The sequence below is a fragment of the Quercus lobata genome, chromosome 5, assembly GCF_001633185.2.
Source record: "Quercus lobata isolate SW786 chromosome 5, ValleyOak3.0 Primary Assembly, whole genome shotgun sequence".
NCBI lineage: Eukaryota > Viridiplantae > Streptophyta > Magnoliopsida > Fagales > Fagaceae > Quercus > Quercus lobata.
In genome coordinates this window covers 57,157,034-57,180,535 of record NC_044908.1, presented here as the reverse complement: position 1 = coordinate 57,180,535, position 23,502 = coordinate 57,157,034, and the positions used below count along the sequence as shown (strand labels likewise).

At 34.1% G+C, this 23,502-nt stretch overlaps 1 protein-coding gene across 1 annotated transcript; it reads left to right on the top strand.

The window, feature by feature from the left end:
• Positions 1–13,096: 13,096 nt before the first annotated feature.
• LOC115988643 lies at positions 13,097–22,433 on the top strand. The gene is made up of 7 exons (XM_031112230.1): positions 13,097–13,237; positions 13,384–13,470; positions 17,624–17,836; positions 17,954–18,121; positions 19,979–20,032; positions 20,578–20,727; positions 21,996–22,433. Exons 1-7 carry the CDS (start codon positions 13,100–13,102, stop codon positions 22,374–22,376), a joined length of 1,191 nt encoding a protein of 396 aa, XP_030968090.1. The 5' UTR covers positions 13,097–13,099; the 3' UTR covers positions 22,377–22,433.
• The last annotated feature ends 1,069 nt before the right edge of the window (positions 22,434–23,502 follow it).

The window sequence follows — 23,502 nt, the reverse complement described above, 5'->3', positions numbered from 1 at the left end:
AGGCCTCTATCCACAAAAAACCATTGCTACTTTACTTGGCCACCAACTGGTATGCCATTGGTGCATTAATCACCCAGGAGGATGGAGGTGATGTTGAGCAGCCAATGTACTACATCAATTGCACCTTAAAAGATGCAGAAACTCGTTATCCAAGGGCGGAGAGGGCATGCTTGGCCATTGTGTATGCTTCATAGAGGTTGCGTCATTATTTCTTGGCCTATGAAGTATGGCTGATGACCAAGTCCCATGCTATCAAAGCTTTGTTATAGCAACCAATCCTCTCTGGCAGAATATCCTAGTGGTTGTTACAACTGTCACAATACGACTTGAGAATGGGGACACCTAGGGCAGTAAAAAGCCAGGCTATAGTAGATCTATTGGCATAATTTCCGGGAGAGGAAGAATTCATGCTAGATGATGAAGTTCCAGGGGAAGTTGCCATGGCAGAAGAGGTCAAAGAACAATGGGTAATGAAATTTGATGGGCCTTCTACTACCCAATCTGGAGGAGTGGGAGTAGTTTTGTACCATGGAGAAGACAAGGTAGTAGTAACTAGTTTCTATTGAGACCCACAATTGACATCACTTTTTACCTACCTTTAAGAACTTGCCATCTAGATTTTGTTATAAATTTTTTGTTAAAGTATTGTGTAATGAATTTATAAAAAAAATTTAAAAAAATTTTCAAAATTTTTCTCCTTCATTAATAAATAAATAAATAAATCTTCTATCCAGGACTTTGGCTTACTTTATAGTTGACAACGAGATGAAGCTGTTTTTCCCTGCATTTTTCTTCTTCATAAGCAAAAAATTACACCACTGTTACAACCAACAGATCTTTATCTACATATGTGATTCTTTCCTCATTCTCCTTATTTCTCTTTTTCTCTTCTATATTTTTTTTAGTTTTTCTCTTTGTTTGATCAAATAGTTTGATAAATGCTTTATATATTTCCAAGTCCAAGATGTCTTTTAATGTTTGCTCAAATTCCAAGAGAAAGACCAGGAGTATGATTAAAAAGTCAATACACTTCAAAAGTAAAAACTTATATTAGTTACTACTTTCTTAGATTTACATTTACTCCTAGTCCTACTCCTAGGTGTGTCACAATTTTTCTTTATCATATATTTTTATTTAATTGATATTACATATAAATATATCAAGTTATTATTAATTTAACAAAAATTTATGATTAATTATTTAATTATATTTGTTTATGCATTCAATGGTTGTTGTATTACTGATCTTTAAACTATTAATAACTTTTTTAGAATATTGTACAATATAGTTGTATTTTATACTAAATTGTATTTAGAATACTATTTTAGATTATTGTATATAGTATGGAAGTTGTATGTACAGGAAAAAAAAGTTATCATTTTATTTTTTAGTTGCCCCCCATGACTTATGTCTAGGTTTTCCATTGCTGATCCCTCTAGAAAAATATCCTATAGTCGCCATTGGGGTAATATGTTATCCAAATGGTTTCATATTAAAATAAGAGAAGTGCTACATCCACAATATTTTCACAACAAATCCTAGTGGGTATTTGTTTCAGATTTTTAATTTGAATCTACAACTTAAATTACTTTTTTGTCCATTAATAATAGCAAGAAATAACTTGCCACATAGGATTTGTTGTGAAAATGTTGTGAACATACCATCTCTCTTAAAATAATGGCAAAAATTACGCTTTGCAACCCTATATTTATGGGTTGTTTTAAATTTAGGCCTTGTTCTCTATTTTTTTTTTTTTTTGGGTACTATTTTTGTTTATGATTTTTCTAACATGGTTCCATTTCATTCTTTCCTTCATCTAATCTATGAGGTTAAATTTTAATTCAATAAAATTAAAAAAAAAAAAAATCAGATAAATTTTCTATAACTTCCAGTTTTAGACAAATACAAACTTCTTACCCATTTCTAAAAAGTAAAAATCTCTAATCCCACAACTCACAACTTCCCACCTCACATCTGACAAACTACAAACAAAAACTCTTCCCAATTTTCCAAATAGATGAACCTGGTGTACAAGTTCCCAATCTTCCCACCCTTCCTATCATAAACTACAAACTCTTCCCAAGGATTACTATTCCTGTTAGGGTCATATTTTCTATGTAATTGGCTAATTCTTTGACAAAACGCACTTTACTTGTAATTGAGTAGATCTAAGTTGGATTTAATGTATCAAGAAGTATATTGTTCAAGCATATCAATTGGTATCATTAAAGACATGAAGATTAATCCAAGAAACAAGTGAAGAAAGGTTGTTTCATTAAGTCTCGACACAAGCTTGACAGATGCTACTATCAAAGATTAATGGAGAAACTCGACACAAGCTCTATCTATCAAGAACTACGATTTTAGAAATCTCAAATTTGAAATTTGGCCCATGATGACTTGAATGATTAGGGTTTCTCTTCCTACAACCCTAGTCATATTAAGGCTTATTTTAAAAGTCATAAAACAAGAAAACAAAGACCTAGAACTCATATACTCTATGTGAAGCTACTACGTTTGTACACCTTAGAGTTTTATAACCAAATACTTCCTAATCTTCATCATTTATGAAGTGAAGAACTTTGCAGCCAATAACAATCAATCAAGTTCCTAGAGTTAGTCACGTACTAGGATCCATGTAAAGGAGTTAGTCACAGATTGGAGATTTGTGCAACAAAGGAAAGAAGTCTACTACAAAATCAAGTCCAATTAGGTATTGGAGCAATGGTTCAACTATAGGTTGGTATTTTAGGATAAGCCAGGGTAGTGGTAAGATTCCTTATACTTTAACTGCTTCATTGTTGATTAGTGGATTCTTAAGAGTGGTGACCTTAAATTCACCCAATGGGGGTTTTTGCCTTGTAAGAGGTTTTTCTTATTCGTTAACAAATTACTGTGCCAATTTATTTTCCACTACATATTAGTTTATTGGTGATTTGTTGGTGCATCCACGATTTGAATGTAATTTGACCTAATTAATCAACTTAGGTAATTGAGTTGATTAAACGAGGTCAATCGTTTTTAACCCAACAAGTGGTATTAGAGCGAGAAAACTCTAATTAGGTTTCTAATCTTTGCTGTGTGATCCATTGACTCTTGTTGTTATGGATCACAGACAATCTTTGATTATTCCTCCTCTTTTTGATGGTATTAACTATGCCTATTGGAGAGTACACATGAGAGCTTTTTTGCAGTCTTTAGATGAGAAAGTTTGGTTGGCTGTAGAAGTTGGATGGACTAGACCAACTAAATCACTGACGTCTTGGGATGACAACCAAATCAAAGCTACAAATTTCAACAGTCGAGCATTGAGTGCTTTGTTTAGTGTTGTGACTAACAAGGAGTTTAAGAAGATCTCATCCATTGAAAGTGCCCATGAAGCATGGACAATTCTTCAAAACATTTATGAAGACACTAAAGTTGTGAAAGATTCCAAGCTTCAAAGGCTCACTACTAGCTTTGAAGAAATAAGGATGGATGATGATGAGGCGTTTGAGGAATTCTATGTGAAGCTCAAGGACATAGTGAATTTTTCCTTCAACATAGGTGAAGATTCCAAAGCCTAAGATTGTAAGAAAAATTCTTAGATCACCCTGAGCGGTTCCATGCTAAGATCACCGCCATAAAAGAATCAAAGGATATCGACACCATTTCTTTGACAGAGTTTATTGGGAATTTGCAAACCTATGAATTAGGTTTAGTAAGGATTGGCAAGGGAAATAAGAGCAAGAATATGGCTATAAAGACCAAGAATGATGAAGGAGATGAGTAGTCTAAAGATGAGAATTCAAAGCTAAAATCCAACATTTCCATTCAATTCAAGAAGTTCATCAAGAATGCGAATGTCAAAGCAAGTGACAAGGATTGCAAATAGTCTGGATTTTCACAATCTAAGTCACAAGACAAGTTCAAGAGGGAATCCAAAGAAGGTGGACAAAGTAGCAACACTCTGGCGGGTCCAAAGTGTTATGGATGCCAAGGATACAGTCATATGAAGCAAGAGTGTCCTACTTATCTCAAGTCATCTAGGAAGAGCAAAGCCTTAGGGCCTATTTGGTAGTGCTTTTAAATAATAGTTTTCAGTATTTAAATACTGAAAACTGTTATTCAAAAAAAAAAAAAAAAAACATGTTTGGTAGTTTATTTTTTTAAGAGTGTTTGAGTTATATTGCTCATTTTAGGGTGTTTAAACTCTAAATTTAGAAAGCTCCTCATACTAGTTTTCAAGTATCAAACAACGCTACTTAAATGGCACAATCATAAATATCTTAAAAAAGTGGGACCCGTGGATTTGAAAAATCCCAACTTTGCCTTGTCTCTCTCCAGACTTTTCTTTTTTCTCTCTCTAGATTTGACAATACCCACAGATTTGTTCTTCTTCTTTCTTCCTCTTCTTCTTTCTTTCTTTTTCTTTTCCTCTTTCTCTTGCATGCTGCCACTCTCTCTTCCTTTTCTCTTTGGTTTTTACATTTTTTTTTCTCTTTCTCTCTTGCATGCTATATTCTTCTTTCTTTCTTTCTTTCTTTTTAAAAAAAATATCCTAGTTGATGGGTTTTAGTTTTTTGGATCTTCTTTTACACAATTATAAACGCTTGCCATTCACTCATTTTCCAATGGAACCAAGATTTTATACACAAAATGAAAAGGAAGATGTAAAAAAGTATTGAAAAGAAACAGATAAAAAAAATTACTCCTTTATGTCGTTGGGTGTCAGAATTGGTGAATGAGAAAGTGGTGCGGTTTCTAACTAGTGGTGACACTAAAAAAAGAGCAAAGGCGATTTCCAAGGTTTTCAGAACCAATAGGTGATTTTCGTCCAACATAATTGATAATGGAGACAAAATAAACAAGAAAATGATAGTAAGAAGAAATATAAATCTAGGCTTATAATTCCAAATTTAATTATTTCCTTGTAACTTTCTATTGCTCCAATAACATAAAAGGATCTCTACATTACAAATTTAGAAATTGAAATATATATATATATATATATATATATATATATAATGGGTAAAAATTGGAGGATGAGACAAGAGCCATTTATTCGTTTGGAAAACAAAATGAGAAGATTACCCACAAAGAGAGAATACTTGGAGGTGGTCGGCCATGGTAGTAGGGGCGGTGGTCGGAACCGGAGGTGGGGTAGAGTAGTGCGGCAACAAGGAAATGGAAGCAGCAGTTGCGGGTGGAAGGCAGTTTGGGTGAGAGAGAGAGAGTGTGTGAGGATTGAAAAATAAACATTGATTTTGGGAATTAGATTGAAAGAGCAAGATAGAGAGAGAAAGTGAGGGGTTTAAAATTTTTCTGGAGATTCATTTTGGGGATCAAATTTTGAAAGGGGAAGACAAGAGAGTAAGGCTCTGTTTGGTAGACTATCTAAATAACATTATACACATTTTCATATACTTTTTCTCCTACACGTATTTCAAAAAACTGCAAAGAACATTAGTTGTCCTTGAATGTGTGCGTACCTTAGTTCACTGGTGATTGAATAGAGAAGAGGTTGAGACATTGAACGCCAATGTGGTGGACAGAAACCGGCCCCATGTGGTCGAAGGTTAATGGTGGTTTCCAATGGCAAACGGTGTTGTGGGCATTGCCATGAAATGAGAGATAGTGATAAAATAATTTTTTTTTTTAAAAATGACAAAATAGATTGGTAGTACATATTGAATTTTGAAAATGAATAAAAAAAATGGTTCTATTTTGTAGGCAATATTGTACGTGAAACTTAAATAGTAGTATAAATAATTTGCTAAATTTAAGGATATGGATGGGAAGTTATAGTAATAGTTTTTTAATAAGAATGTTTTTAGCTTTCCAAAAAAAAAAAAAAAAAAGAGTGTTTTTTTTTTCTCTCTCTTTAAATTCAAAATAAATAAGAAGATATTTGAAAAAAAAAACCAAAAAAAAAAAAAAAAACAAACAAACAAACAAACATTAGATCATGGAGTAAGGAAAGCAAATTCTATTAAAAAAAAAATTGAAAACATTTAACCAAGAGAGTGGTCCTATATTGTTGGCAATGTTTTACTGGGAGTTAAAAGACATAATTTTACTATATTATCCTTTAGTTTTGTCTCTACTTAAATCTAGAGAAAGAGGGGTATTTTGGAACAAAAAAAAAATCCGAACCAAACAGGAGTAGCCTCTTAAATAGTCCATCCAGCATCCACCACATCCCAAACGATTTCATCAATCAAACATAAAAATGCCCTCATTCGGGCTTTCCAAAAGGCATAATTGCTACCCTCAAAATATGGTGAAACATTGAGAGATTGAGACCGGTCTATCTCAAACGGGGTCAAGGATCGCACTAAGGTAATTAAACCATAGCAAATGCACCTGCTCTGATACCAATTGAATATTCAAATAGTGTATAAAACACCTATGAATGTTTAGACCCCCAATTTACAAATTACCAATTTAAGCTTATTATCAAACAATGTATGTGCAGAATATGAAAACAAGCTAACACAAAATTAATAAAACAATCTAAACCAAAAATAATCACAACCACGACAGTAATTAAATGGAAAAGATTAAGGGAAGAGAGATGCAAACACAAAGACAACAAAGTGATGTATTATCGAAGAGGAAACCGAAGTCCTCGGCGTAAAACCTTTCCGACTCCCTCCAAGCGGTCAATAATCTACTAGAGAATAAAGTTGGGATACATGAACAGCAGAAGACCCTCCAAGCCTAATCTACCCAATGTAACTAAGCCCTCCAAGCTTCTTACTCCAACGAGGTTACCCCAAACCTTTGTCTTCTCTTCTCTAGCTTACCAGATCCCGCAATTAGCCCATTGCATCAACCAATATCAATTGATCCTTTCCTAATTGCTTCCCAAGCACCAAATAACCTTCTCATAGATATGGGTATAGTAAGATAAGGATTTGGTTAATGTACCTCTCAAGGATGTAACAATGGAGAGGATAAAAGGGTAAACAAGACAAAATTTTGGCTCCACCTCCTAAAATCTACTTTCAAGAACTCCATTTCCACCCTCAAGCGCATTTTAGTGAATTGTTCAGCCCAGTGTTGTTTTCTTAGATGCTTCCTTGGCTTGTGGAACATGAATTAACCCTTGATCTCACCCTCTAACCAATTATTATGGGAGATGAAGTGTTAGTTGAGCTATAGTTCATTGGCAAGAACTTTGGTCTAATTTAGAAGAAGGATTTTAGAAGGAATTCCAGTTACAACTAGCTTATGTCATGGGTAACTCTCTCTTTTTCTTCGTTGAGTCAAAATCTTTTGAATTTTCTGTTGAAGAAGGGGGTACTTTTTTCTTATTGCGTATCTTTGAGAGAGGCAGAGATTCTCTCCGATCAGTGTTCTTGGGCAAAGAGAGTGCTAAGAGATTGTTCTCTATAATAGAGAATTTTATTTACTCTGAGTCCCCTGGACACTTTGCTCGTATTGTTAGAGAGGGCGAGACGTTGTTTATTCTACAATCAGGTTCCAATGCTCATGGTTCTTTTCTTATGATTTCTGAACTTTTACATGGTCGTCGGAAAGGTTTCTTAGTAATTCCGGAAGGAAGAATGGGCAATGGTTGGAGAGGTTTTGTTTGGCATTTGAAGAAGGTTTTAGCTCTGGGGAATCTTGCCATTAATCTGCCCCCAAAATTCCTACCTGGGTCTGAATTTCAAGCCTCCAAATCCTTTGCAGCAGTGGTGGTGCAAGGCCGTTGGAGTGAGCCCAAAGCTCACAGGTTGGCAACGAAGGAGCTTCCTCAGACCCAGGATTCTCGCGACAAAGTAAATCCTCAACATTTAATGTTGGACTCTCGAAATCCTAACATAGCAAATTTGGGTTCTCAGACCCAGGATTCTCGCGAGAGCTGCTTGGGAAGGAGAAAGCTCTGATCAGGACGCAACTCTCTCCTGTCTCCTCTGATGGGACTGAAGGTGAGGTGCAATTAGATCTTTATTTTAGACTGGTTCGTGGGCCTTTTGGTACGTGGGAGATCAGTTGGTCCAAAGTCACTGAGGTGGACTCCTCACTTAGCCAACCCTCTAACCTAAAACCCACTGATTCCTTTAATCCCAAACATCCTACAGTTGCTCGACACTCAACTCCTAAGCCATTTCAAGCCTCAAACCCAAAGCACATCTCAAACCCAAAGCCAAAGCCCATCTCAAACCCAAAGCCCACTCAAACTAGAGCCTTCAGGTGGCCTAATACTAAACCCAAAGCCCTTCCAGCCTCTAACCCAAAGCCCAATATTAAACCCATTTATAAATGGAAGCCCAAACCCCACCGGCCCTCTTTGACTCAATGCCTGACCCACCCATACTCCTTGCAAGCCCCTCCCACTCACCCTTTCTCTTCGGCACCTTCATTTACGGGTAGCGAGATGTCCGACGTTGTGCCTTCTTTGACCCACATGGATCCAACATGCACCGAGAAGCTTCTCTCAGTGCTCGACAACTCCAAGGCCTCCGTCACAGAGTCTATGTACTCCGATGCTTCCTTGGATGAATCCTTGTGCTCCGATGATGATGTGGATTTGCAACGTAACATCCAACATATCATTCATCAACACATCAATGATGTCATCAAGAAATGGGGGAATTTTGAGCAGTAGGTTCTCAAATTACGAGATGGGAAGAGGGTGGTAGTCTCGATTCAAATTTCTTTGCCTCCGGGAGATGACGTTGTCGGAGTGGACGACTCAAACCAATTAGCGATAGTTTCGGGGAAGGCTTCGGAATCTAAGGAACTTAATTCTGAGTCGGAAAAAGGGATTGATGTTATTGTGGAGGATTGGTCTTCAGATTTTTGCTCCGAGGATGCCTTTCAGTTCATTGATTCTTTGCCACCCCTCAATGTTGATCCTCTGGCTTTCTCTTTGCCTTTGGGTGCCACAGATATTTCTGATTAGCCAGCAACTCTAGTAGTAGAGACTTTGCTGGGTAAGGGCAGTTACTCGGAATGGTTTCAAGATAAATTCAGTGGCTTTGATGATTTTCTTGGGACTTCCCTTAAAGGTTTAGAAGAGCCAGTAACCAAATTCCTGTTGGCTGTTGAAACTGAGATACAACAAAGGGCTATTAAGGATAAAACTGACAAAACTGAGAAGAGCTCAAGGAGGAAAGGAATAAGGGAATTAAGGGGCTTATTCAGCTCTGTCAATTACGGTTCCGTGTCTTCAAGACGCTCTAGTTATGGTAAGGACAGGGCTCATATTGTTTCCCAATGAATTTGAAGATTATATCCTAGAATGTTAGAGGTTTGAATGACAAGGAAAAACGGCTCAAGATTCGCAATTTTTTACGCTCTTGGAGGGCTGATATTGTTTGTTTGCAAGAGACAAAATTGGAATTGGTTACTAGAGGTCTAGTTAGAAGCATATGGAGTTGTCCCTTCATTGATTGGTTATATTTAGGCTCTGAGGGTGCTTCCGGTGGTATTCTTCTCATGTGGGATAGAAGGGTGGTGGAAAAGTTAGAGGAAGCAGTGGGGAATTTTTCGATTTCGTGTAGGTTCAAAAATGTCAGTGATCATTTTGAGTGGGCCTTCACTAGTATCTATGGTCCAAATTTGAACAGGAATCGTCAATTTATGTGGGAAGAGTTGGCAGACTTGATCAGTTGGTGGAATTTCCCTTGGTGTTTGGGAGGTGATTTTAATGTCATCCGCTTTCCATCGGAGAGATTAGGGGCGGGAAGATTCTCTCGCTGCATGCATGATTTCTCGGATTTTATTTCTCTTCATGGGCTTATGGATAATCCTTTAGAGGGAGGTCTTTTCTCTTGGTCTAACTCCACCTCTGCCTCTAGAATTGATCGGTTTCTCTTCTTTCCGGCTCTAGTAGATCACTTCACTCACTTCTCCTAAAAAAGGCTTCCTAGAGTGTTATCCGATCACTTCCCTATTCTTTTGGAGAGTGGGAGTCATTGAAGAGGGCGAATTCCTTTTCGTTTTGAGAATATATGGTTGAAGGCGGAAGGGTTCTTAGATAAGGTGAAGTCCTGGTGGGAGAATTACCATTTTCAAGGGACCCCTAGTTACATTCTTGCCAAGAAGTTGACTGCTCTAAAATCGGACCTAAAGAAGTGGAACGAGTTGGATTTCGACAATATCACAGTAAAGAAGCAGCAGCTATGGAGTAAGTTGAATGCTTTAGATGTAAAAGAGGACTTTCAACCCTTATCTGAAGAGGAAAAATTGGATCAAGCTTCCTTTCGCGCCGATCTTGAGAAGGCTACCTTGCTTGAGGAGATTAATTGGAGGTAAAAGTCCAAAGTGTTATTTTTAAAGGAGGGCGACTCCAATACGAGATTTGTTCACGGGATGGCTAATTCTAATAGAAGAAATAATTGTATTAAAACCCTTATGATTGATGGGGCTGTGACTACCAACCAGGATAGGATCGTTCCCTATTCCTGCCTCTGTGGCCAACCGTATTGCTAGACTTCAGCGGGACTTTCTGTGGGGTGGCCTAGGAGAAAATCCCAAATTTCATCTGGTTGATTGGTCTACAGTGTGTACCTCGCTTTCTTCAGGTGGTTTAGGGATTAGGAACCTGAGAACTTTCAATATAGCTCTTTTAGGGAAATGGCTTTAGAGATTTGGGCAAGAAAGGGATGCTCTTTGGTGTCAAGTGATAGAGGTAAAGTATGGTTGTGATTGGGGTGGTTGGTGTTCTAGCTCTTCCTCTGGTCCTTATGGTGTCAGTTTATGGAAAAATATTAGCAGGGGGTGGCACTCTTTATCTCGGTTTATTATGTATGATATTGGAGATGGTTCAAAAGTGCAGTTTTGGCTAGATTGTTGGTGTGGGACTTCTTCTCTTGCAATCCGCTATCCCGAATTATATAGGATTAGCTGTAGCAAAGAGGCAAGTGTGGCGGATCTAATGATGTACTCCAATGGAGTCCTCCATTGGGAGATTCAGTTTTGTAGGGAGGTGCATAATCGTGAATTGGAAGCTTTCAGGAGCTTCATCAATTCCATTTATAGCACTCCTGTAAGGGGAATCGAGGAGGATAAGAGATATTGGCTGCCTTGTAAGAGTAAAGGGTTCACGGTTAGTGCATACTATCATCTTCTTGTTGGCCATAGTGAGCAATTTTTCCCTTGGAAAAGCATTTGGAAGCAAAAGATCCCCTCTAGAGTGGGTTTTTTTGTCTGGACCGCAGCCTTGGGGAAATGTTTGACTATTGACAATCTAAGGAAAAGAAAGGTTTGCATTTTGGATTGGTGTTATATTTGCAAGTGTAATAGTGAAAGTGTTGACTATCTTTTCCTTCATTGCCCGGTTCGGAGTTATGGGATATGGTTTTTGGTTTATTTGGAGTGTGTTGAGTCATGCCTTTGTCTGTTGTTGGGCTCTTTGCTTGCTGGCAAGGTCGCTTTGGTCACCACCGCAATGGAGTTATTTGGAAGGTCGTTCCTCTTTGTTTGATGTGGTGTATTTGGAAGGAGAGGAATAGTAGATGCTTTGAAGACATTAAGCGTGCTATGCCTGACCTCAAGCTTCTTTTCATCCGAACCTTACTTGACTGGTTCTCTGTGTGGAGAAACCATCCTTTTTCTATTTTGGATTTACTTGACTTTGGTAATTTTCATTCTTGACTTGTTCACCCCTGTATACTCCCTGTGTGCTTGGGTGTCTCTTATTTTATTATCAATGAATTCTTATTACTTATCAAAAAAAAAAAACAATGGAGAGGATGAAAGTAGAGGAATTTGGAGAATCAAAGGATGAAGATTATGGATGAGTCAATCTTGTTTTTCTCTAGGGTTTCTCTCTCAAAATTCTCTCTGGAAGCTCTCTACAATACTTAGGTATAAGGGTATTTATACTGGTTTGTGTTTGGAATGCGAAAGGTCAGGTTTCTAAATGCTGAATTACAAACAAATTGGCACGGAATAAGCCAACAAAATGGTTAATTAAATTCATCCTTACAAATACTATTGTCTTCATTAATCTTAGACATATCCTTCAGCATCTAAAACATGTCGCCATGTGGCACAAGCCAAATTGGGTCCATTATTTTGTAGTCTTTTTCAAGAAAATTCAAAGCTCTTGAGAATTACGGTAGGTATCACGAAAAAAAAAAAAAAAAGTGGCTCCCAATTTTGGAACATCCTTTGCCCAATTGAAGAATTTACGGTCCACATTCAAATAAGACCTCACACATTTTTTTCCGAAAATGCACATGGCGTGCACGTACTGATGTGTAAAAGCACAATTAGTGCTAGCGGAATTAAGAATCAACCAAGTCAATTATACCAATAAAGGTGAGTGATAAGGTAATTTAATGAGCTGGATGCACGAAAAATTACATCCATGTAAATACGTGCAGTATACGTGCATTCCATATGTGCGCCTAGCAAAGCTCTAAAAAGGAGTAATATCAAAACAAATTCCATATAAATGAAATGGTCATGTTAACGAATGCTCTTAGGGCAGTTGTTAATAAACCATAATAGGAAAATTTTGACACTACTTTTTTGGAAAATATAAAAAGTTGTCAACAACATTTATTGTTTTATCATTCTCCCAATAAAATGTTTCTAAAAATAGTTCCTAAACTAATCTTCTAAGGGCATTGGTTAACATTTCCTTAAATGAAATAAAGTGAATATATTGACAAAGTAATGACAAGGATAAGGTTTCCCTTAAATAAATTCATCTCTGCTGGCACTAACTATGATTTTACCCATCAGTACGTGCACACCATGTGCATTTTCGGATGTGTACCAAGAATTTCCCTACTTTTTATAGTCTCTAATCTCTTCTAGATATACTAGCCTCATCATGCGTGCTTTGCGAGTGCGATGGACTTTCTTTTTTTCTTTTTTTTCTTTACTAGTGTCATAATTTTCCTTTTTTTAATAAAATTTTTGGGTAAGTTTGTTTTGAAAACATGGATTAGTAGGAGAATGTCCTATTTTGTAGGCATTTTTAAGAGTAGTTGGAGATATATTTTCCTGAATTGTCCACAAGTTTTTTCCGTGTTAAACTTAAAGTTTTGGGGTATTTCTAAACCACATAAAAATCCATTCCAAAGAGAGGAATCCTTTTATAAATAGTATAGAATAGATATTGACACCAGACAAACTCAAGTGTTGAGGATCCATGGCATTCAAAGAATTTGTTGTTTTTTTTGTCTTAGTATGTATTGCATCCTCCCTTGATGGAGGCATGGTAAAAGAGAACGATCTCAATGATTTTATTTCCAGAAAACAGATTGAACCACGCATCAAAAGTATTGAGGTATCTTCGGTTGTATGTTTGGTAAAGTAATTTTTCATTATTCCATGTCAACTTAGTGCAAAAGCAATTGCAATTTTCATTTCAAACAAAGTCCTGGCATTTATAATAGCTTGAGATTTAATCTAACAATTACAATATTTTTGCAGACTAAAAATGGAGAAATCTATGATTGCGTGAATATTTATGAGCAACCAAGCTTAAAGCACCCTTCACTCAAGAATCATAAATTTGAGGTTCATATTTTTTTACGTATTTTCTGTTTAATTTCTCATTAAAATTTAAATTTTATTATGGTGTTTGGCATGAGAGGTTGTTTTTCATGATAATTAATGGTGTTTCTAAGCATTCTTAGGACACATGTTGTAAGACTAGTTTCTCTCTTTCTACCTTTTTTTTTTTTTTTTTTTGGGATAAGATTTAGTTTCTCTTTTTTCACCACTCTCTATAGATTTTTCCCATCTAATATTACTTTATATTTTTAATATCTCTTTTTTCATTTCTCTCTATAGATCTTGTCCTCCTTATCAGTGTTATTAAACATGGCCTAGCCCAACCAGTCAAACTAGTGACCTGGTGACCCGACGCATCAATCGGGCCGGGTGATCAATTGGATCGGAAAAGTATACTATCCAGTCAAAACCAATGCAACCCGGTGGGTTTTAAGTAACCCATGTGACTCGGTTGGGTTTTATTAACTCGGCCGGGTTTGTTAATTGTGTAAAATTACACTAATAGATCAACTTTATTGACTTTTTTTATTATTTAAATGTGTGATAATATGGTAATTTAAACAAGAGAAAACCTAAAAAAAATTAAAAAAAAAAAGCATTTTTTTCACTTTTCAATTTTCACAATTCTTAAAACCTACTACTACTGTGCAAAAAAATTTATGCTTTAAAGTCTGAACAGATGTACTTGGCCAACAATTAGCATGTAAGTATGACCATATAACTCTATGCCACCAACTATCTTCTTTTGTTTAGGTTTTTTTTTTTTTTATACTTTATTTCTTCTTTGCTTTTTAGTTTAAGCATTTTTTTTCTTTTTTTTGTCATGTACAGTGTGAGTGTGTGAGAGACTGAGAGAAATACACATTAGAGTTTGAGATTTTCCTTTTTATTTCTTTAATATACATAATTTTTAGACATGTAACAAGATTTTCTTTAGCAAATTTGTTTATTTTCCTTGTAAATTTTATAGAATTTCTAATGCTATTGCTTATGAAACATTGATTTTGAATTATAATGGCTAGTTTAATTTGGGCATAAGCCTATTTTTTTCTTTTTTAATTTACATATTCAAGTTATGATTTTTCAAACTTATTTTTATATATATTTAATTTTTAAAATCTTATTATTTGACCCTACGACTCAACTGATGACCCACTAGTTGAACCAGTGATCTGGTAACCCAGCTCATAGACTGGGTTAACATCTAGTTCGGGTTTAATAACTATACTCCTAATATTACTTTATACTCTAAATGGGGATAGTGAATTATGGGTATGTTTGGTATGCTAAAGCTTGTAATAATTCCAGTAAGCTTTTCAAAATCATCTCTCCCTAGTTATCAAAAAAAAAAAAAAAAAATTCATCTCTCTCTATAGACTTTGTCCTCCTAATATTACTTTACTTTATAGATTTTGTCCTCCTAATATTACTTTATATTTTTGAAGCATTCACAGTAACAAAGCTAAAAAATATAACTTTTAGTAACTCAAAAACTTACTTTATCTATTTTAACAACTCATTTTATAATACACTTAACATCAAAGCTTCTACTTTAACATTCAACATATTAAAACAATATAAAAAATACAATAAAATAATATATCCCATAAACAACCGTTACCCACGTCCTTCAAATCAGAACCCCAAAAACTACCATCACCAACCCACCATCACTGACCCACGATCTACCATCACTGACCCATGAACCACCATCGTCGATCCACAAACCACCATCACCGACCCATGAACCCCACGTGCCCTCCTACTCCTCCTAGACTTTGATTCTAGATTAGCACCACCACCACTGCTGTGCCTTCATCACCGCCCAAGTTGTTCCACAACCAAAACCGCCCTTCGCTAGCCTCCCCATGCAAATCAATAGTACTTATCCTCACCAACTACCTTCTCACTAGCTTCATCTTTAGACTTGATGTGCTTCTCAGCACGCCACAATATTGCGTGAACACTAGGCCAAGATTGATCCGAGTTGTCTGGGAGCGTGTTTGAGACGGAGTCGTCAGTAATGCAATGGAATTGGTGTACATCCGAATATGAAGACAAGGAGGCAAAAAGTGATGGGTTTTGTGGGCAATTTAGACAAGGTTCAAGTTCGTGGGATGTCATAATCTATGAAATTAACCCAAACCCACGAGAGTAAAAAGGGGAGACGGAGAGGTAGAGAGAAAGAGAAAGAGAGAGAGACGGTTGGAGGGAGAGAGGGAAGGAGCTATGGTGGCTTGTCTACATGTGAGAGTGAGATATAGTGATTTAAGGAAGATGAGGTTTACATGTGTGTGGGGGCAATAAAAAATTATTTTTTCTTTTAACATCCAACTATAGTGAACTACTATTTCTAGCAGCTCACTATAGTAGACACTCAAGATTTTTTAACTTTAGCTTCTTAGTTGTAAGACCTAGGATCCCCAAGTCTAATGACAACATACTGGAACACTGACCAACAGGCCAATCTCTTTTGATGTAACATTCTTAGACTCAATATTTTATTTATTTTGAGTTTAGATTATAGTTTTTCAATTTATCATATTACCCCATCTCAATCTATTATTATTTTATAATCTTATTAGTGGTTCAAGTAATTATGCTTTTTGCACCTGAATATAAAATTTACTAATTTATGTTGAAAATGAATTTATTTTAAACTATTTTTTTATTCGAAATATTACTAAACACCTTTTTTTTTATACTTTTTTTATGCTTTATTATTTTCTAGTAAACTTATAAAAATGGTAAAAATTCATTTGAAAGTTGTTTAATATTTTTCAGACATAATTTTAGTAAACTTTTGTTAATATTTGCCATTTTAATACTTTTATTTGTATTTTATTATTATTAAATTAATTATGATATTATTACGGTTCAATTTCAGTTGAACCTTGGTCCGACCTTAAAAACTTTGAACCTCTTCCTTTTTCAATTCGTTGAACAGTTTAGGTCTGAAAACCGTGATATTTACACAAGATTTTTAACATTGAGCCCCAAAATATATACTTGCTCCCCTACCCAAAAATTTACATACTAACCCAAGAAATACAAGTTATGGATCGAACTTGGTTGCTAAGATCTCTTGTAAATGATTTGATATAGCAATTTGAAACAAGAAAATGATGGATCTGAATAGACTTGTTTTGAAAATTAAATGTCAATAAAAAAAAATAGAGATAATATAACTGAGGTTTCAGGAAAGAGAAGTAGAGAGGAGACGATTATGTTATGAAGAAAAAAATATTTAAATACTGTGTTGTTTTGGTTTTTGGTTTTCATGATTAATATTGCTAATTTAATTTTTTATTCTTTATTTTTGGGAATAGGAAATATTGTAAGATTTTAATGTTGACACTTTCTTCCCAAAAAACAAATTGCAATTGAATGGTGTTCTTTGGTTGTAGAAAATATTTCCATATTGACAATAATTTAATGTTAACACTTTATTCTAAAAATAAATAAATTAATGTTCCTAATTTAATCTTCATTTAGTTTACTAAACTTGCCCTAGATTAAAAAAAAAAAAAAAAAAAAAAAAACTTGCCCTAAGATTTCATTTCAGTGATGCCTTAGTCATGCACCTTGTTTCTAACAAGCAAGCATTGTGGGACTTCTGTAGTTTTCTCTCTGTAAGTTGGTATAATTTCTTCTATGATTCAATTACAAATCTAAGGTGAATTGAATTTAGTGCCATATCATTTAGAATTGTAAACGTATGGCACTTTGCACATTATTAGATCGGGGAAATCACATCTTGACTGTCAAATGAACCCTCTCTAATTTAAGTAGAATTAAGAGGATCTTGCTCCATGTAGTTTGTCTCTGAACTTGTGGAAATTCCATATCTAATTCTCTTTTTCTCTTGTTGGAAAACATTACTCCATAACATATGCGCCATAAAGGAACATACAGACAAAAAAATTTAATTAAAAAAAAAAAGTCAAGCATGATAAAAGTGTCAACATTAAAAGAAAAAATGGTGTTCGTTGGTTGCATCTATGCTAGATAATGGAAGAGTGTAATTGAGAAGAAAGAGCACAAATTGATATGAATAAAAAAAATTGATGCTACTCTAACACCTCGGATGCTTCTTTTATAATATTTCTTATGTCATGATATTTTTATTTGCTGAAGTATAGAAATTATTGAACAGATGAGACCTAGCAATAAAGTAAGAGAACTATTAGCCCAAATACATTCGAAGAAGCTGCCGCCTAGTTTTCGTTATGCAAAGATTGAGTTAGATGAGAAGTGTCCGCAAGGGACTATCCCGATTGTGAGGGTCACATACAATGAAACACCTGAGAATGAATCAAATTTAAATAAGCCTCAATTTTCTCCGCTTCAATCGAATGGTGGTTTGCGAGTAAGTGATTTATGGCTTTCTTTGTTTAATATTAGTAGTGAATTTTTATTTCTCTACTCATTTTTGTTTTGGTAATACAATTTGAGTCCTTTAACCTTGGATGGAATTTATCCTCAGTCTGCAGGGCTGCTTACAAAAACAACCCCAGACAAAATGTTTCATTCAAATCTAGCAAGTATTAGTGTATATAATCCTCAAGTTGGACCTCACCAATATAGTTCGGCTTCAGTAGCAGTAGAAGCAGGAGATGGACCTAACTTCAATCAAATACAAGTGGGGTGGATTGTAAGTCTTAGGAATGAGAAAAAGTATTTAAACTTTATTCAGCTAGCTTTACTTTTTATTTGAGGATATCTAATATCTTAACTTCTTGTATAGTTTAATTTCAACATATGCTTTCACCTTATCATTGTGAATGCTGTGATTTGGAGCTAGTGAAAGCAAATTCACACAAACAAAAATAAAAAATCCATATAGGACGATAATATTTAAGGTGGTTTGACCAACTTGAAGCCTACTTTCGTAGGCAACGCCAACCAAAGTCCACTATTAATAATATTGATTAAGTACACTCAAAACTTTACGAGTTTGGTTTACTTCTAGTACTTTTTTAATTGGAATCTCCTTTTATTTTAAAGAGAAACAGTCACATCACCCACCAACTAGATAAAATGCAGAGATTAAAACCCACTGCAACTTGTCATTGTATATATAAAACGAAAGGAAACTTCTAGTTAAAAAAGTACTGAAAGTAAGTCAAGCCCAAACTTCATAAGCCAAACTCACATACTCACACTCACAACACTCATGAACCTCAAAAATATAAACAAAACCTCTCAAGAATATCACACACAAGCTCATATACAAAAGCCTCAATGCACCAAATAAGTCTCTCACAAACAAACTCTCAACACACATACTTAAGTATCTTTCAACCCCAAAAATCTACTAAACTACTTTTTGAATAAACTCACTCATTTTTCTTGAGCAAAAGCTACCAAACACTTTACAACAATGCTTATTTATAGGGCTCAAATTCTATTCCTAATGAACAATGAAAACCTAATTAGTTCTTCAATAAGGAACTTTCCTTCCATAACAAGGAGTATCTTTTTCCTCCAATCCACACCAAGGAAAATCCTTTCCTTACACTCCAAGAAAGACGAAATCAATTCAAATTAGGAATTCAAGGTAACTTTTAATAGTGAAAAACTTGTTTAGATCCTTAGCTTGGTTAATTAAGCAATGGATTAATCGACTAATTTCCGAATAGGATGATTTAGTGAACCTCCCTTATGATAATTTAAGCATAAACATATCGAGTACCAATTCGATCTGTAAAATGAAGAAAGAAACAAAAAGTAGATACACACAAATTTCGTGACAAAGTGAAAAAACAAAGGAGAACTACTTCAAAAGAAAAAACACTCAAAGGGCAACACACTCCAAATAAGGCAATCCACTACTCAAATGACATTCTGAAATTGGTCATGAACTCCGATCAACTCCAATAACCCTCATTAAAGGTTTGATTACCACAGCTTGGTATGCACGTTCAACCTCCAACATCCTTGAATAGTTGAGTTCTAACTTGCCTTATATAAATGACGAGGGTAGGGTATGAATTCCTTTGCAGCCGACATTAAATAAAACACATCATTTAATTTTGCAATTTTCAGTCGATTGAGATGCGATTGAATGACTGTCAAAATCAGAATTTTGATCAATCGATCATCAATTGAAATTTTGTCGAATCCATGAATGTCAATCTATCAACCCTCAATCAAGTGGCAGCCAAGTCCTTCATAGAAAGACTTCTTTGAAGTAGTTCTTGACAAATTGTTCTTGAATACCACAATAACAGTTACCAACTAAATAGTTATAAGGTTATTACATTTTCTTGGAATTTAGCCAATTTAAAACCTAACACAATTGTTACATGCATGACAGAATAAATTCCTGCTACCTTAAAGCTTGGTTTGGATTCTGTTTGGAATTTCACGCAGATGCGTTTTTGGCTGCTTTTTTTTTTTTTCCAATGCCTAGTGCACTATTCATGGGACATGAACAGTGTATTTAGGCTTATGAATAGTAATTTTAAAAGTGAACAGTAACCAGAAAATGATTTGTGATATTCTTCAGGTGAACCCAGACTTATATGGTGATACACGCACCCATTGGTTTATGCAATGGACTGTAAGTACTTTTAGCTTCAAACAAATTTAAGGTCTTGAGAGGATTTTATATATGAACAAAACTTATGTAAAGTACCTTAGATGCTGTTCTTTAGGTTTCCCTCTTAAGATTTTGCCATGTGACTATTTAACTTAAAAAATACACTTCCATCCATGAAAAAAAAAAGTCATGTGGCAGAATCTTAAGAGGAAAATATAAGAAACAGCACATAAGTATTGTACCTAAATATTGCTCTCTCTCTCTCTTCTTTAGGTTTCCCTCTTAAGATTTTGCCATGTGACTACTTAACTTAAAAAATACACTTCCATCCATGAAAAAAAAAAGTCATGTGGCAGAATCTTAAGAGGGAAATATAAGAAACAACACATAAGTATTGTACCTAAATATTGCTCTCTCTCTCTCTCTCTCTCTCTCTCTCTCTCTCTCTCTCTCTCTCTCTCTCTCTCTCTCTCTCTCTCTCTCTCTCTCTATATATATATATATATATATATTACGAATGTATAGAGTACTAACTTAATTTGAATTTCATGTCATGCATGGAAAAGAGCAACGTCCGCAATATTACAGGATGTTTTAATCTTAATTGCGGGGGTTTCGTACAAACTAATACCCAAGTTCCTGTTGGCGGTGCAATCGATAAGGTCTCTGTTTACAGTACTGAAGACCAAGTGATTCTAAGCTTTGGCCTTATTCAAGTAATAATTTCCCCATTTATTTTTGTTTTTGTTTTTAACATGATATTTTGAATGTTGGATCAAAATGTTAGATATATGCACTGGCTGCGAATCGAAAAAACACTTGACCACTCTAGAAAAAAGAACTTGACCACCCTAAAAAAAACACTTGATCACCCTTAATAACAATTGAACCCATTAAAAATAAAATTCAACCTCTCCAAAAAAAAATTCTTTTGAATGTTGAAAAAAAATTGCAAGAAATGCTATGTTCACAACATTTTCGCAATATTTTCGTAGTAAATCCTAAATAATAGGTTGTTATTAATGAATAGAAAATAATTTCAGTGATAAGTTCAAATTAAAACCAGTAAAAACTTACAACTTAGGTTTTGTTGAGAAATTGTTAAAAAAATGTTGTGAACATAATATTTCTTAAAAATTTCTCAAACAAACATATTAGCCTAAAATCTCAAATCAAATGTTTAATTGTGATTTTTTAAATTGTGTTTCAACTGGCATATTTTAAAGTGGCTATGTGATATATTAGCTAGTCTATTAGTATTTGCTTTAGTCATTAGCCGAATTTGTTGGATTTATGTGATATATTTTTTCAAAAAGATAATGTATTTTGTTTATATTAGTACTTATTTAGGCAATATGTTAGCAATTAAATAGGAGATCAATAGCTTAATAATTGCTTAGTTGTGTATATTGAAAAAGATGTAACTGATAATATTAATAGTAAAACTATCATATCACACAACAATTTTAAAATATGAAAACTTGTGAAAGAAAATTTTAAAACTTTATGTATTTGAATATGTTTTTATTTTGTGATGTTAATATATTCAAGTTTTATTATTAATAAAAAAAAATTTAAATTAAGTGTTTTTAATGACCACCTTGAAAAAACTTTCTAGAGCTACCACTGGAAATATGTAGTTAAATAATTAAATTTACCATATTCCAATATCATAAGTTTTTAGAGAATCGGTAATTTAATATATATAGTATCAAAGCAGAATATCATAAGTTTGATTTTTGTTTTCTCCACTCTACCTCTATTTAAAATCTCACGTGTTGGACATCACTTATTAAAAGGGAGTTTGAGCCTGCACATGATAGTGAGTGTTAGAAATATATAATTATATAATTAAATTTACCATATCCCAATAATCAAGTATTTGGCAGAATAAGTAATTTAACAAACAATTAAAAATTATCAAAAAAATATTTTACAAAATGTCTGATCCTTCATTTAATTTGTTTTTCCTTTTTAACAATAGGATAACGAAGGTGGAAAATGGTGGGTGGTTTATAATGATAATATTGATCCAATTGGGTATTGGCCACCCACAGAATTTAAAGAGTTAGTTGAAGGAGCAGACACATTGGAATGGGGAGGCTATGTTTTCACTCCGCCGGATGATAATACTTGCCCTCCAATGGGCAGTGGACATTTTGATGATGGTATATATGATCGGACTTGCTTTATGAACCAACTTCAATATACGGATTCCAACTATGATTTGCAGTCTCCAACTGATGTTCAAACCTTTATGTCCGATTGCTACCATGAAGGAGATAATTCATACAAAAACGACTTACAAGGTTATAGCTTTCTTTTTGGCGGACCACTGGCACCGAAAAAGATTGTAACTACTTAAAAAGAAAAAAAAGTTAGAAAATACTTTTGAATAATACAAGGGTGGTATTATAATCAAGCTAGGGGGCTTAGAAATTTTTCAATAATGCTTTTTTTTTTCTTTTTTGGTTTAGTGTTATAATGCTTAAAAGTGATATATAAATAGCTGTGCGTGTTTGTTTTTTTTAAAAGAGATAAAGTAATATGGAATAATGTTTAAAAACGAGATAGTGAACCGTAAGAAGTTGAAACCTAATGGGACATTTGAATTTATTGATTGAGTAAGAATTGTAATAGGTTAAAAAACAATTGAGATTTGAACAAAAGAAAGATGATATATGTCAATGTGGATGGAAGGGGATTTGTGATAATTGTATAGAATTTGGATAACAAAAATTTTGGAAAGTTTTAAAGAATTAAAAAAAATCATAGAAATTTCGGGGTAAAAATGAGTAGTTTTTAAGTAAGGAAATGAGTTTTTTTTTTTTTTTTTTTTTTGAGGAAATAACTTTGTATTTTTTTTTAATAAAAATAATAGAAGTTTGAATCCAAATAGATAACAAATACAGATAGGAATCAAACATTTGAATACAAATGGGTGGTGAGATTAACGGTTTTTATTTATTTTTTTTTATTTTTGTATGTGAGATAGTATAATTGTATTAAACTTTTTTGCTTTTTTGTAGGAAAAAAAATTAAACTAAAGAGTATGTTATTTCACAATTTGTCTGAGCATATTTTAGTACACAAAAAATTGAAGATGAAACAAGGAAATCCTCTTATTGATAGTATAGATAAATTTAACAAAGAAAAAAAATTTTGACCTCCTAAAATAAAATTTAAACACCCTAACCCTAAATTTTACTTAAACCCAACTAAAATAAATTTGAATATAATCATCTTAATGCTATTTTCACAATAAATGTTATATGGCAAGTTGTAACTAGTTTCTATTTAGACCCACGATTGACATCACTTTTTACCTACCTTTAAGAACTTGCCACCTAGATTTTGTTATAAATTTTTTGTTAAAGTATTGTGTAATGAATTTATAAAAAAAATTTAAAAAAAGTTTCAAAATTTTTCTCCTTCATTAATAAATAAATAAATCTTCTATCTAGGACTCTGGCTTACTTTATAGTTGATAG

Bases quoted from the DNA above. Each gene is read 5' to 3' on its own strand.
- LOC115988643 (XM_031112230.1), top strand. From the start codon at position 13,100: ATGGCATTCAAAGAATTTGTTGTTTTTTTTGTCTTAGTATGTATTGCA. The intron at 13,471-17,623 runs GTTCATATTTTT...ATTATTGAACAG, and splicing joins TCAAGAATCATAAATTTGAG to ATGAGACCTAGCAATAAAGT. The intron at 20,033-20,577 runs GTAAGTACTTTT...TGCATGGAAAAG, and splicing joins ATTGGTTTATGCAATGGACT to AGCAACGTCCGCAATATTAC.